Source organism: Triplophysa dalaica, chromosome 25 (genome assembly GCF_015846415.1).
Source record: "Triplophysa dalaica isolate WHDGS20190420 chromosome 25, ASM1584641v1, whole genome shotgun sequence".
In the NCBI taxonomy this organism is placed as follows: domain Eukaryota; kingdom Metazoa; phylum Chordata; class Actinopteri; order Cypriniformes; family Nemacheilidae; genus Triplophysa; species Triplophysa dalaica.
In genome coordinates this window covers 7,117,762-7,133,974 of record NC_079566.1, presented here as the reverse complement: position 1 = coordinate 7,133,974, position 16,213 = coordinate 7,117,762, and the positions used below count along the sequence as shown (strand labels likewise).

Sequence of the window (16,213 nt, the reverse complement as noted above, 5' to 3'; positions counted from 1 at the left end):
TTAAGAGATATTTGAAAATGTTTGAATTGAATAATGCTTTATAATGACCCTATTATAAAAAAATATGTGTTTAATGTCCTAGATTTGAACTGTAAATGTGTTCAGACCTGTGTTCTCTTAAATAAATCTTTTCCATCCCAAGGCCCATGATCATTCAACATTACCTGTGCTATTTAAAAAACTTGGACAAATATCCACATTCTCTGGCTTTCTTAAAGCAATGGTGCACTATGACTAATTGCAGTTTTATTTGATTGCATTGACGTGTTCATTTGTAATGTTCCCACAGCACCCTGGAGGCCGGGGAGAGCTCCTTTGTTGTTCTGATGGTATTATATTTGCTTGTTTGCTGTTATTTTGCTAGGCTACACAGGTTAGTGGAAATGTGCTCTTGCCAGAATGTTAGAATTTTGTTATAAATACTAATTTTAGCACTTTGCTGCAACATGGGGTGGAAGTCTGAGGCACCTTTGGATAAATGGCCTAGAATTAACACAAAAACCTCACATATTTTATTATAAGCAATTATGTTAAACTATTTACAAAGAAAGATTATTATTATATTTATAATCAACACAACTCTGTTTTAGATATATATATTTTAAGGCGAAGACACTTACGATCTTTAATCTAAGATAGGATTGTGAGAATAAACTGCAAAAAGAAGCCACAATAATGCATATCTGGAGATATGCAGACAGCTGCTGTTTGGTTGCATCTTGCAAGATCTGATCTTCATAAACAGAGACGAATGGTCAGATATTCTAAAAATTAATCCTGAGCACACACATCCACAAAGGCTGCAGAGAAACACACTATCCCTCCTGCAGCACATTGTAGGTGCAACAGTCTGCTTGCTTCATTTATAAACATAAAACTCAAATCTGCAGCAAGAACAAAGTGCCAGATCAGTGCTGGTACGGAATGTACCATCATGACTACAAACCCCGCAAGGATAATTAAGAAACCAAGACAGCATACCAAAGAGCCTGCATTACTTCCAGTCTCGTGCATCTTCTGCCATCTTGTGGACATCTTTAGTAAAGCACGCAGTGAACTGCGTTTATGGACCATTTAAACGCAGATGTAAACAATCTTTGATACACATTTGTGTATTTATGTATGTGTTTATGTGAACACTGAGTACAGAAAATACATGTTAGACACATTGGTTCAGTTCAGTAACCTCTATATAATTAAATGGCACATTTAAATGGCACATAAACATTATCTAACTGTAATACACAGACTTCCATTCAGGGGTTCCAGTCGATCCCTGCAGAATATCCAGCCACCATGAATAAAGGCACAGGTTTGACATCTATTTAAATTATAACCAAATCTTGAGATAGGATTATACGTAAAATACAGTGTAAAATACAGAAAAAAATCAAGAAAACAATCAAAACAGTAGTTTTTACCTTCTCATTTCAAGGAAAGTGAAAGATGCTTGTCCTCATTTTTTACCTAGTATCAATACTGTCTTAAAATCAGCCTTTAATGGCACAATAAAGTCTATTATGGTACATCAGGGCTTTACAGGAAATCCCTACCCAAGAGTGTAAGCTTCACAAATAAACCAAAATAAAGGAATATAAGGCTGGCAAAATAAACAAAGTACAGATAAACAACAAAACAAATATGTTGATTGAATCTTGATTGAATCCCTAAGTAATTGCTGTTGCTTGATTAAAAAGATCATGTCATCGACATGTGCTGTCATTGATGCGGAAGAACCGCACCATTGACATTTTGCATTATTTTACCTCATACGTGGCTCAATCAAGCTGTATAAAGAAAAGTATTTCAAATTAAAGCTCTCAAACTAAACCCCACGAAGAAACTGCACTTGAATGTGTTCAGTGGGGGCCTACACATGGAGCCTTGAAATAAGATCAGTTTATAGGGGTGTTGCAATAATAAGTAAAGGCAATTCAGACATGATATAATATGAGTATATCACAGGTTCTCTCCAGGCTGGTACTGGGGTTCAGTAGCAGTAAAGTAATCCTCCAGGAAGCCCTGCAGGTACTCAAAGGTGTGTCTTTCGTCAGGGTCCTTCCTCCAGCACTCCAGCATCAACTCATGCAGAGACCCTGGGCAGCCCTGCGGACACGGCATCCGGTAACCACGCTCCACCTGCTCCAGAACCTCTCTGTTGTTCATTCCTACAGATTGTCACATAAACAAAATAAGCGATCCACAAGTGGAACTTTCAATACGAGGATAAACCAATGAAACTTTAAAAAGTGTTAAGTGTAAAACATAATAAACGCTAAAAAGGTATATATCCAATATAAATTACTCTTTGAAAACTCCTTTAAAATGGATCGTGGCTAACCTTAAAATTATTTTTATAATATAATATTTTATTACATTGGTAACACTTAAAAAAGGTTATCAACAAAACTGTATTAGTTAACATGAACTAACAATAAACCATATTTATTCAGCATTTATTTATCTTAGTCGATGTTGATTTCAGCATGTACTATATTTTATATAGTAATAAAATCTATAGCATTTAATATATAACTTTTAAAAATCAAAAGCTGTAACTGTTAAAAATTTTTAATGCACAGTGAACTAACGCAAACAACTGTACTGCTATTAACTAACATGAGAGATTAATAAATCTATAACTATTTTGTTCCCTGTTAGTTTATGTTTGCTAATACATTTACTAATGTTAAAAAATAAAATGTTATTCTCTTGCAATTATATTATACAATGCTGTAATTTTATGTTGAATAACATTGTTTTTTAAATCAAAAGGAAGTAATAAAGCAACAATAGAGAGTTTGAATGAATGGCCGTAGTGTCTCAACAAACACAGGTTCAGGACACACCTGGATAAGGCACTCTGCCCTTGGTGATGAGTTCCGTCAATAAGATACCAAAAGACCACACATCAGATTTGATGGTAAATTTGCCATAAAGAGCAGCCTCTGGGGCGGTCCATTTAATCGGAAACTTTGCTCCTATAATAAAATGAACAATGAATTCAGAACAATTTACGAATATAACAGATGAAAAATTTAACAAAGTCTTTAGAGATACAGCAGCCTACAATCAATTAATGAATGAGGAAAAACTGCAGTGCAGTAAAATGAATATATAACAACCGGAGCTGAAATTAAACAAAACTTACACAATAAGTGATGCATTTAATTTGATTGTATTGAAATAAAAAAGGAAACTTTGGAAGCGCTCAGAAAAGACAGTACAATAGATTAGAATCAGGGTCAGGACAGAATTTAAATGACCTTGTCTAGCTGTGTATTCATTGTCCTCAATGAGTCTAGCCAACCCAAAGTCTGCAATCTTACAGACCAGACCGTCTCCAACTAGGATATTGGCAGCTCGCAAATCTCTGTGGATGTAGTTCATCCGTTCAATATAGGCCATGCCTGCAGCAATCTATAAGAAAAAAAAGTGTTTTTCCTCACAATAGTTAGGAGATCGATATTAGTTTGGTTAAAGAGTTCAAAGTATTGACTACTGAATGCTAATATCAAAATCTGAAGATCCACTGTGATCCCAATCTTACTTTTTAACACTTAACGCCAAGTTAATTCCAGAAGATCATCCTAGCCGTAGATTTGAACAATTGTCTGTAAAATACCACTTAAGAAACTTTACCTGAGCTGCCATGTCCACAAGTTGAGGCAATTTCAAAGTTCCGCCGTCTCCATCTTTTAAAAAGTCCAACAAGCTTCCTAAATCACAGAAACAAGACAAACAACATGACAAAGTTTATTTTTAGCTGCGTTCTCTCAGGGACTCAGTTTAATGCGTTTCTGAGAGGCACTGTATAATTGTCTGTACCTTGAGTCATAAACTCAGTGATGATGTAAATGGGCTCCTCAGACACCACAGCATACAGCTGTACCAGTTTATCATGACGGAGCCTCTTCATGATCTGGGCTTCATCCAGGAAGGCCTCTGGAGACATGGTGCCTGGCTTCAATGTCTTAACTGCAACTTTAGTTGTGCCATTCCACATGCCTACAGAGATATCATGTCAGAGACAGTGGCAAGAACCATTCGGACGGAGTGATATAACACAGACAGAGATGATAGAAGAGGTTTGAAAAGTAAGGATGGGCATAGTAGTCCTTTTATAAACTTGCTTATTTGAATACTTAAAATACTTGTGCGTGTGGTGGTGAGGTTTCCAGCTGCGCTATTTTTCTGCAACTGTACAATGTGCATGAGACAAGCAGGTTTGGCTGTCGCATTCGGTCTCGCAGTTGTTTTTAGAACCTCTCGCCTTAGGTGTGAACATTCTTCAGTTTACTTTCCTGTGGCACAGGTGGTTAAAGAATGGTGCTAGCAACGCCAAGGCAATGGGTTTGATCCCAGGGGGACAAATTTATAGAACCGTGCAATGTAAGTCGCATTGGATAAAAGTGTCTGCAAAATGCGGAAATTTAAGATTGAGTTTACAGTAGTTGTTTTAGAAAGCTCAACTCAAAACCCCACAAATTCATTGTGCAGAATGTTACATGCTGACAACTTATCATTCCTTGAGTGTTGAAGTGAGTGGTTGCTGCTAGACGCGAATGCTTGTATGTTTGTTCACTAGACTAGAGAATGAAACTCTAGTGACTCAAAAATTATTTGTTCATGAATTTGGTAAGGTGCTTATGCCCATCCCTAACCAGAAATGAGAAATGTGGGAATTTGCCATAGGAAGCTGGGATAACTGCAGACAACAGGAAATATAACAAAGCACCTTCTAAGTTCTTTTTTTGGCATCAATTAGCAAATGTGCCCTTGCATTTTTGACATGACAGTGAACATTGACACAGGCCTACGATGCTATTGGGGTTTAGCTGACAGTTCAGAATCACAGATTGAACACAGACGGATGCTTGGCAAAGCAGGGTCAAACACAGCATTTGTGCTTTTTTAATGATCAGCGCTGTGAATGGACCACAAACGGACCTCTTTCCATGTCACCCTGTCATCATGACTCAATATAAATTCCTAATGGTACCCTCTCATGTTACAGACAAGGTGCATGGAAAGATTCACTTAGACCCCGGGGAGGTTGCCGTCCCCTGGCTGTAGAATTGGCATTAGCAAATGCTGACGTTTACAGCGGATTTCATGTCCGTCTCACCCATCCAGACGTCGCCAAAACAACCCTGACCCAACTTCCTGTTGAGCTGCAGCGTTTCCCGGGTGATTTCCCAGGCATCCCGCCCTAACCCCATTGTTTGGGGCGTGGCATTTGGACAGGCTTTAGTCAAGAAGTAACATAAACCATCATTACAACCTGTGAGAATGGTAAAAGAAAAAAGGGAGGGGGTGGAGAAGAAAGGATGGCATGCAATGTTAGATGGATCAGAAAAAGAGAACAAAACCATTACATCCTTACTCGTTGTTTCCCTGACGTCCAGACAGATTAAAAACAATTGTTTATGTGATGACTGTTTATAACAAGGCACTGTAACATAGTCAAGGTGAATAAGGCGTGCAAGGTCTGTTCCCTTCCTCCTTAAACACATTCCCATGCTTTTTTGCGTCGTACCCATCCACACTTCACCAAACTGCCCGTTGCCCAGTTTCTTAATAAGCTGTAGCGACTCCCTGGGAATCTCCCAAACATCTTTAGTCTTCACAGACAGGTCAGCCAGCTTAGGCATGCCCCGCCTACAGTTGCCAATCAAACGGCAGCACAGTCCTGCTGCACGCTCTGAAGAGCACGAAATAAAAGAAATCGATAGAAACAAGGAGAAATGCAAAGACACAGACGGCAATATAAAACAAACATTTATGACATGAAAGCACTCACCAGCACTCCACCACGACTACATGCGCATAACACAGACAAACATGCGCATACACACATATGCATGAAAACTGAGTCTCAGCAGAGGGCGACAGAGCTGTTTTCTAACAGGGGTGATAATGTTTTCTTCATCTTTATGATTTATCAATGAGACGGTCTGTTTATAAAGTGCAAGTGTACTAATCTTCTTGAATTCTGTTTAATAACCTTTAATAACTTCCAAAGTGTTTAATCTCATGCATGCATGTAAATAGAGAATGTAGAGTATATGTATGTGTGTGTATGTGTGTGTGTGTGTGTTACTGCTGACTTCTAACATAATGAAACAGGAAGACTCATACTGTAACAACAGACAGGCTCAGAGTAGGAGGCTCTCTAACAGAAACTGATGCAAGTAATGCTCTTCGCAGAGCAGAAAGCAGAAGTCAATTTAGAGACAAAAAGAGGAAATTTAAGATCAAAATGAATAAAGAGGGACAAACTAACCTTTTGGTTACTCAGCAAATAAAAACATATCACATACAGTGTCGATAAATAACGCTGTGTTCTAATATAATCATAGAAAAAAATCTATACACAGTAATCTTGCCTTCTAATCTAATGCCTTCATGCGTGTTGGAAGTGCAGTATACTCATGGTCTGTGTAAAGTGTAACGTGTTCAACTGACCTGTGTAATGCTGCACCAGCTGCTGAACGGTGTCAAACTGTGTCCTAGTTGTGATGTAATATCCTCCATTATCCAGCTTCCTAATTTTATAATGCTTGACATGATCGCCCTTTGCTTCATCCCAGTCTCTGATAGACAAAGAATAGGCTCCTACAGATGGGACAGAGCGACACCGTAAAACTAATGGTGTACATATTTAAATACCTAATCATTAAAGTAGTAGTCTCTTGACTTTCTTTCTTCTGCAAAAGAAGATATTTTGAAGAATGTTGGTAAACGAAACCGTTGGTTCCCCCTTTGACAAGCATTGGTTTTTAGTTTTCTTACAAAAGAATTCAATGCGGACCAACGTTTTTTGGTTACCAACATGCTTCAAAGGTCTTCTTCTGTGTTTTGCAGAAGAAAGACAGTCATGGAGGTTTAAAATGTCAAGAGGGTGAGTAAATGATAACAGAATGAAGATTCACTACTTTATGAATGTAAAAAGTCTATAACAATATAATACAATAAAAATACAATAATATTTCATCGTATCAACTTCGGACGCGGCGCGGTCAGGGGCTTGTTTACCACTTTGTGTGCCCTCAGCAAAGTCAAGATTCTTTGAAGTGCGACATATATAACCTGGATTTATTTTACTTTGGACACCATAACAGTTTGGTATAAGAATAAACATTCTTTGTTTTGGAATAAAAAAATGTATATGCTCATGACTGTGTATCTGTGCCAGGGGTGGCACCACTACACGAAAAAATGTGGAGCAAAAAAAATATGATTTGAGTTATCAATAATGATTTAAACTAAAGAGCATGAACACAAATCAAGTAAATTTTATAGAAATTAATTTGATCAAAGAACCCTCAAGATTTCAGTGCCTGCTTTCTAGACTGTGGTGAACTCACGTTCCACTTATAAAAAAGTGTCAAAAGCAATCATTAAATGATTTAACCACTCGTGGCCACTAGGGGGCCCCCCAAGTTTGCGGGGCCCTATGCATTTGCGTAGTGGTTAACACCTCTACTGTGCTTGAAGCGATGCAACACATGGTTTGTCGTAATGGGAGTGTTGTGTCGTGTAGAAACACAAGTCAAAACACGCTAACCAAAGGCCTTTTGGACTCTCCAAGTATACATTACATTTTTGTTATTTAGGGCTCTTGAAGAATTTTTCTGTTTACTTTGATAAATAAAAAAATATATTTTTTTATTATAAATAATAGGAACTTTATAGCAAGTTTTACTGTCGTATAGAACCTTAAGAGTAAAATATTACCCATGACTGAAACACCCAATGATTAAGTAACACCAACATACAGTACATGCTTTTTTAAATTCAAACTTTTTTAAATGAAACTGTTTACCTTTTGTTGTCTCACTCTCTCGTATCAAAAACGTCCCTCTAGGATTGTTGAGGGCTAACAGTTGCCGTTCTGCGTCCTTCCGACCCATCTTCCCAAAATACCATCTACATACACACACATCCACACAAGGTATGTGAAACCGTGTATAATATTCATGTAATTATTTGAAATGGTATGTTCATGTGTAACTCACTCTTCAGCTTGTATGGAGTCCACAGGGGCCACATAGTTACTGGGAATGTAACCAGAATTCCCTGTATCTAATGAACGGGCCTCCCACCAGTCACCCTCACTGTGGATGGAGAAAGAACATCAAAAAGTATACACTATCAGACGGTGGGGTACAATGAACAAAGACACGAAACAAAGAACGTTAAGGCAAAATAGGGACGGTAGTTGAGTCTTTATGACCTAAGGTTTAAATAGACGTTCATCTGCCCTGTGAAGTGACTCCCATAGTGGTTTTAAAATGACAGTAGCTACAGCTTCAGAAAACATGATTACTACATTTAAATTGTATTTAATAATGGTTGCAATTATTAAAATAAAATATAAAATAAAACGGTAAAAAATTGAATAAGGTCATTGAGAAAAATTATAAACTTGATCTTTGAGTTTTCATTTTTAAATCAAAATGAACATATTAATGGTAATAGGTATTCCACACAAAATAGAAAACCAAACCACAAAATTTGAATTATAAACGGTTTAAATCATCTTATTCTGTTACATTTACTAAATAGGAAGTGCTGTTTGTTTGCATGTCACTGCGGTTGGGAAATTGCATTACGCTGAGAAAATGACCGTGAGTAGTTCACTCCATTATTCTACGTTCTTTGCAATAACCTTTTATTTCAAATTATTTTGTATTTTATAAATCTACCACTAAAATAAATACACCCCATGTGTTATAACCAGGCTAGATCATTCTGCTTCAAACTCACGTATTGTTGATAATATGGAACTTCTCTCCTTTCTGGAAACTCAGGTCATCCTCTGTACGGGCATCATAGTCATAGAGAGCTATAAAGAGTGTTACACCTCCTCCTGCACATGCACACACGTTTGTTTCAGTAAAGGAAGTTACACATGTCACATGTATGTGTTATTAAGAGTTACAGCTACAGTATACAAAAAAACACAAATTTTGACATGCACCTGTGATGGCAGTTGGGCGGGAAGGGATGAGGTTGGACGAGGACATTGGGTTTTGAAAATCATTAAAGTTTGGGATAAGCCCTGGGCCTGAGTTAATGGGGTTAGTGGGGTCTGCAATATAACGGACTGGGTCTGACGACTGGGCTCCATTGCCTATGTCACACAATGAGGACGATTTTCCAGCCTTCTTCTGCTTACAGCAAGCACAGCCCATAATATTCTGTATTGTCAATGAGCACAGCTCATCACCCTGGAAACAGAGTTTCTTCCTAAAAAAAAAGAGAAGAAGAGTGTAATTAGGTATAATAACATGGATTGGACACGAACACATTGTAAATGAATGTACACACAAATCTATTGAAGCCGTGCATTTGACTTTCTCTTAGTTGATGAAATTATAGCTTGAGAGCTCAATATTTCGTAACAGGCTTTTGTTACACAATGCACTTTTTTGTTTTACAAATTTGACAACCAGAATGTTTCTAAATCGCTTCATCCAATTTGTGCAGTTTATCAATTGTTGTAATTTAAAACATATGAAGAGCTCTTTTCCAAAACGCATTAAGTGCCAAATTTAAAAAGAAAGAGTTTGTAATGCCATTTTGCTGTGTACTAAACCTATTCACTGCTCCATCAATGTTTCATGCCAAATCACTTTATTTCCTTGTTTAAAATGTACTGCAAGATGCAGCTTCTTTCCAAAACGCTATAAATCCCGAACCTGTTTTTAGCCTAAATGCATTATGTCCTCTCAACCAATCAGAATTCGCTCATTAGTGGTATTTGTATGTGTTATGTTTAAATTATTTTTTGTATGTGGTGGAAAATTTTGAAACATGAAATTGAAAATATTTATTTTATTTTACTATTTAGTGTGTACTATTTATTTTTGTAGCGTTTTGAAAAACAATCATTGTTTAACATTTTCAGACTGAGCCAACAGACCATTTTAACAGGATAAATTGAATATTAACAAAATATATGGGTCCAGGTAAAAAAAAAAATTCATGAAAACTATTAAAATGGATTTATAGCGTTTTGAAAAAGAGCTCTTCATATACATATCGGTGGTGTCCTTCCAAAATTTCGGATATCCAAAATCAAAGTTGACAAGCACTTTTCAATACTTTTATTGGTTAAATATTTGCCAAACCTAGTGACAAACACAAAGGGTTTGTGATTAATAATAATGATTTATGTCAAACACATAAGAGATAAAAAATATAGAGATACAAGGTTTCAGAAGGAAAGCAGCAACATGCTTGTGAAGAATAATTTGAAGGTGCACGTGTTGTTTTTTACATCATTTATGTAATGGCATTTATATAATTGCTGTTCAAGCACTTTTTTATGGAAGTTCTATGTCATGAGTGTTAATGTTGTGTTTTACACTAAATTTGTATGTAGATACCAAAAATGAATTCTTGGAGTGTAAGTCAATGGGATGTTGTCATAATAAGATCTCTTACCAGATCCACAGATCAGCTTTCCATATACACCATCTTCCTGGAAAGAGAGAGAGAGGTTTAGAGTGAGAGATAAAGATGAACAGAGTGATAGAGAGAATAAGAGAAGTCGAGAAAGAAAGTAAAATGGCTTAAAAAATTTGTCTTCACACTTTATGTGCTACTTCCTCTTGCTTTCCTGTCTTGAAAAACGGGAAGTTCTATCGGTTAAAATTCCCCTTCAAAATGTGAGTATGTGCACATCACACATTCACACTGTATAAAGCTATGTCCTGTATTCCTATCTGACTGACCATCAGTGGATCAACAGGATGTCAGCTTTGCGAGCGTTTCCTGTCCGGCCCACCAAAGCCTTCCCCATTTCCTGTTGAGTGAAGACAGTGTCCAGCTGTAAGAGCCAACCCATACTGTACACAACACCAACTTCCACTGTTACACAGGGCAACCTATGGTTTTACCTTTGCCTCACGAACATAAGATCCAAACATAAAGTGCCATACAGAAGCACACTTTCAAATGTTACACACAATACAGAAAACACTAAACAATACAGAGTTATTATCAATTGTATATCATATTTCTTTCAGCATGTGTATCATTTAAAGCTCATTCCATATATATCTCTATACATGCCATATGCATATATGCATATCAAATGTGTCTGAGTATGTCTTTTTTCAGTTCATATAATTTTGTATAATCTGATATTTGCTGATGTCAAATGTTCCAACCAACAAATCAAAATGTGCCATTTATAAACCACAGGTTGGTTGGAAAGGCCTTCCCATTTACTGTAAAATTCATTTTTAAAGTGAAGAGCGTGTGTGTACTGTGTATATATATCTATATATATATATATATATATATATATATATATACATACATAAAAAAATGTGATCTTGGAACCCTTTTCGTGTGATTAACCGCAGTTAAACATACACCATTTATTTTGTTTAACATGTTTATTTTAGTGCTGTCAACGATTAAGATTAACTAACGAATCACACACAGCATTTATGTTTTTAAATATACTTTGACATTCTAATATCAGAATCATTTTATGAATGAAAGCCAACATTTTAATATTGTTGGCGTTGCAACTATTTGTCTTTATTAAATATATTATTTTTTTAAAGACCGTGCTTGCGAAAATGCGAGACAAAATGTGCTTTCTGGCATAATATTGTGCATTTTCGTTCATTCAAGCACGAAAGAGAAGTTAATACTGGTGCGCTGTCTGACAGATTCTGGGGCAGCCTTTAGCCCATGTGTACACCAGACGGGATAGTTCAAAAACCTTTATAGATAAGAGTATGATTATACAATGTAACACTAGACAATGATCAGAGAAATAACGGATGTTGCGTTTGAATTTTTTTAACTCTTTAATCTGAAAAAAATAATTGCATGCTTTTATGCGTTAACGTTGACAGCTCTAATATATATACGGAATATATACTAAGACCTTGTATCTCCGTATTTTGTGATTTTTGTTTATTTGCCACAATATAAAAGATGGTTTAAAACGTATGCCTAGTCTTGCTTGTAACTGTGTAGATCTAGTAAATCATTGTTTCTTTCCATTGTATGTATGGCTGATATAGCAATGATACTTGAACTTAAAAAAAAAGATGGGAAATACTCCCAGTCCACTGTCTTGTCTTTTCTATTGCTTTTAGGTCCAAACAAAAAACACATTTAACATGCAATAATGCAATTTACACGTCTTTAGTAGGCTAGCAGAACCTAGCTAAGTTCACATGAACCATTTAATGGTGTGGTTTGCTTGTGCACATCATGGTTTAGTGAAGAGTAGCGTTTAGTGTTTAAATATATTCTACACCAAAGAACAAACCCACACACCCTTGCACATTATTCGAAACCTTTTGACACTTCTACGTAAAAGTAAAGAGTTTGCACCATCAGTGAGTCGTCAAATGATGATTCAAATTCATCTGAGAAAAAAGCTTTATAATTCCACAAAAAAAACTTTCAATCCTACAATATTTTAAACGCTAACATTCTTCGTAATCGGGTCATCCATGAGGACCACTAAAGACACAAAGTTCTAGATAAATGAGCAACAACACAATGGATCAAGAAAAGACAACAATCTCAAATTAACTTTTTGTGGACATCAACTGTTATGAAAGGTCAATAGCATAGACACAAAGGTGTCCACCAGCAGGCTGCTTCGTGTCAAAGTCTGCCAACTTTGGCATTTACAGCTGTGTGTCACTAAGAGGAAGTTGCATTTGAGGGTTTGATGGCTAACCAAAAGCAACTGCAAAAGACCATGATCCGATGTTTTTGAGCACAGAGGGTATATTCGGTTTTTAGGTTGAGTGTTTCAGATGAGTACTTTGTTGGATACACAACATGGAGTGAGGTTCAACTGGTGCAAAACATTCATCTGCATAGAAAAGTGAAGGTGTGAATGCCAGCGAGACATGTTCAGCCGATGTGTAGAGAACTAAGAGTGGTGAAATTCAGTCGTTAACACTGACACCTTGCAACGTGCTTAACACATTTCGGACAGAAAGAAATTGACATTTTTCAGATATTAGATTACTTCCACTGGAAATATAAACAATAAACGGTACAGCTATGTGGATAACCTCATATTTGTGACACCCTTTCTCTAGGTTTTGTGAGTGTTTAGTTTGACTCTCTTTCTGTCTTCCACTCTCACTTTCCTGTAGCTTCCTCATCCTAAGCCTTCCCTTATCCCCAACTCTCCTACTCTTAGAGACAGGAAGGTCCCTCCCCCATCAACAGGAAGTCTTGTGTGAGTGGAACAGGAATGATAGGACACAGAGAAACAAGTTGTCACGCTGCAATCCTCAAATCTACACCCACAATTCATTTTATACAAAAAAAACCATTTATGACAAAAAGACAACAATTAGACGTTAGTTAAATAGACATACGTCACACTTTGTTTGCAACCAGATAAAACTAAGTAGAGAAATCTAGAAGAAGATAGATAGAGAGAGAGAGAGAGAGAGAGAGAGAGAGAGAGAAGGAGAGAGAGAAGAGGAGAGAGAAGGAGAGAGAGAGAGAGAGAGAGAGAGAGAGAGAGAGGATAGAGAGAGGAGAGAGAAGAGGGGGGGAGACAATAGCATGTCCTGGGAACCGAAAGTCAGGTGTCACCATCACAGCAACTTCCTTTTTCCACATGATGTCATTTTCCTCCGAAATTAAATTCAATGAATAGAAATTTAACAGCCAGTATGCCAACAGTGTAGGGCCTACCTTTTATGAGACATACACTTTAAAACTAGACAATTCCACTTTAATTTAAACCAACAAAGGGGTTTGTCCATATTTGACCCAACCACGGGTTGAACAATCCAGCATTTAGTATGAATTCAATTAATTTTATCGGAGCTAAAAGATAAAACCCCAAAACAGTCAGATAAACCATGTTACAGTGGTCAGGTCAACTAGAATGGATGCGATACTTTATTCAACAGAATATACAACTCACCGAATACAATATTCTTCACATTCTTTCCTATTGTAAGATAAATATCAATTGACGCTCGTGACTGATACCGAGCAGTCCACCAACAAGCTGAAAAGATCAATCATATTTTGTCTTTGGCCAATTTTACCAAGTTGCGTTTCGGACAATTTTACCGGACAACCGCACCCACTTCCTTCTGTAGCGCCAGGGGAGTCCAGCCAGGAAGTGACCTTCTACAGAACAGGAAGTGATGAAGCCTATGGCCTAATCTAGTCCTATTGACGTTCCAATCTGTTTTTCACTCCTGGACAAACAATTTGTTTCAACTCAATCAAACGTTGCATTTTATTGGAGGTTTTACTTGTCACGAAAAGATTACGACATGCTCAACACAAGACTTCTGCTGATCGTCATTCTTAATGTAGTTTCCCTTAAATTCAGCAATCTCGTCGTTGAAGATGATGGGAAAAAAGTGATGGACCTTGCTATATATTAAAATGAATAAGATGCAATAACATGACATGATTGAAATAACAAGATTTTGACACTGAGAGGCAAAAAGCCAGGCCTACATGAAGTTTCCTAAAGACAAGAAAAGCTTTACACTTTGTTTTAGCTGGCAGTCTAAAAAAAAATTCATTGCACTAGATTAAACATCAGAGACTAAAACGTTTTCACCTTATTAAAACCCCTATTCTCAAACCACAGCAGCGCTTTTGCTCAAGCTCTCACAATCTTGCTTTCCATCTTATTTATTTACAACCCACGGCTCTGCCAGATATAGGTTTGTTGGTTTTGGTCGAAGCTGAGAAAATACTTTTTTCACTTGCATGCAGTGCAACGCATGTCACTGGCCACCTATAAGTGCAACACCCCCCTTTATTGCACCTGCTACTAAATTCTTAGCAGGATTTTGCTCACCCACTTTATTTGAAGGTCTCAATCTTTGTCATCTCTATACTGCCACCCACCCACATAATGTGTCTTCAACTTCTCTTGAAGAGCAGCTGACTCTCACTCAGTTTCATGTCCTTATGGGAATTACAAGCATCCCAGTAACAACTTCACTCTTTGATTCACTACTCAATGATTTAATTAAAGATCATCTGTTTAGCTGTCACAGCATGTTATCTGCGCCAAAAGAGATCGCAACCCTTCAAAATATTTCATTAAGCAAGTTGCGTACCTCGGAGGCAATACAAATCTCCAGGTCCACATTTTATATACAAACGTTTATTTCTCATCTTCAAGGGTACTTTGCGTATTTGCTTCTTAAATGGCACATAGCTACACATCTTTGAGTATTTTCCTCTTTAAGTAAAAACACAAGCAAAAAAGTTACGTACCTTCAGGAATATCTAAAGCACCGACAGTTATCGTGGAGCCCCAGACACAGCGGCGTGAGATAAATCAATCAGTGCGCGGTATCAGAGGGATTTCATGAAGCTGGTGTCCGTGCGGCGCGCAGCCGGCCTCGGGTGCGCTCGTTAGAGTCACGTTCTGTCCGGAAGGGCTGAACACCGCGCGCTCTCCGTACCCGGCGATGCGCGAGCGAGCGACTCCACCTCCTCACAGCACAGACCAGCAGATTTCTACACATTCAAATTATATCCCGGAAACCATATTTGTTTGTTCAACACTTCGCACTCTCGTGAGACACTCTAAGCACTGTGTTCCTAAATAATATTTATTCAGTTTAATGGCAGTTGAATAGAATAGTTGAATATCATTAAATATTGGTATTAAATAAAATCGCCGGGCATCGTGCATCAATGGTATGGGTATAACGTTGGGCACGAAATATTAAACTGTTTCTCGACCATTCAACTCCACCTGGTGGCGGAATCGTGTTGGTGCAGCTCTGTCACTTTAAGCACGTTTTCAACGCATGGCCATTTACAATAAATAAGGCAAGATAAAAAAGTATGAAAGTTGGAAAACTAAATCGTGACCAGTGTTGGGTGTAACTGGTTACTAAGTTATTAGTTACTGTAATTTAATTACTTTTCCCTTGAAAAAGTAAAGTAAGGGATTACTCATGTTTTCTGTAATTTAATTACAGTTAGTTTTGATGTAATTAAACTAAATACTTTGTTAAATATATGCGTGTGCAATAGTGTAATTGACATCAAAATTCTCAGTCTTACTTTAAAAGCTGTGCTGCAATGTATAATTCTCACTTTTGTAATATTTTGGTTAATAATTATATTTATTTGAATGATTTAAATAAGCCGTTTCAATCACTTAACTAATCAAGGTTGATGTAGGATATAGAAAGTAATTAGTAATGAG

General features: G+C 37.1%; 1 protein-coding gene across 4 annotated transcripts; it reads right to left on the bottom strand.

The window, feature by feature from the left end:
* Nucleotides 1–1,087: 1,087 nt before the first annotated feature.
* yrk (Yes-related kinase) lies at nucleotides 1,088–15,464 on the bottom strand. Of its 4 annotated transcripts, none has more exons than XM_056741125.1 (13): nucleotides 15,268–15,464; nucleotides 10,456–10,492; nucleotides 8,987–9,255; nucleotides 8,773–8,875; nucleotides 8,022–8,120; nucleotides 7,829–7,932; nucleotides 6,469–6,618; nucleotides 5,540–5,704; nucleotides 3,829–4,008; nucleotides 3,643–3,719; nucleotides 3,267–3,420; nucleotides 2,850–2,981; nucleotides 1,088–2,168 (listed from the first exon to the last, which is right to left on the bottom strand). In XM_056741125.1, exons 3-13 carry the CDS (start codon nucleotides 9,198–9,200, stop codon nucleotides 1,960–1,962), a joined length of 1,587 nt encoding a protein of 528 aa, XP_056597103.1. In that variant the 5' UTR covers nucleotides 9,201–9,255; nucleotides 10,456–10,492; nucleotides 15,268–15,464; the 3' UTR covers nucleotides 1,088–1,959. The 4 variants fall into 4 exon arrangements, with proteins under 4 accessions (XP_056597103.1, XP_056597104.1, XP_056597105.1 ...); XM_056741126.1 differs by having other exon boundaries at nucleotides 10,456–10,488; XM_056741127.1 differs by lacking the exon at nucleotides 5,540–5,704 and adding an exon at nucleotides 5,129–5,284 and having other exon boundaries at nucleotides 15,268–15,463.
* Nucleotides 15,465–16,213: the final 749 nt, after the last annotated feature.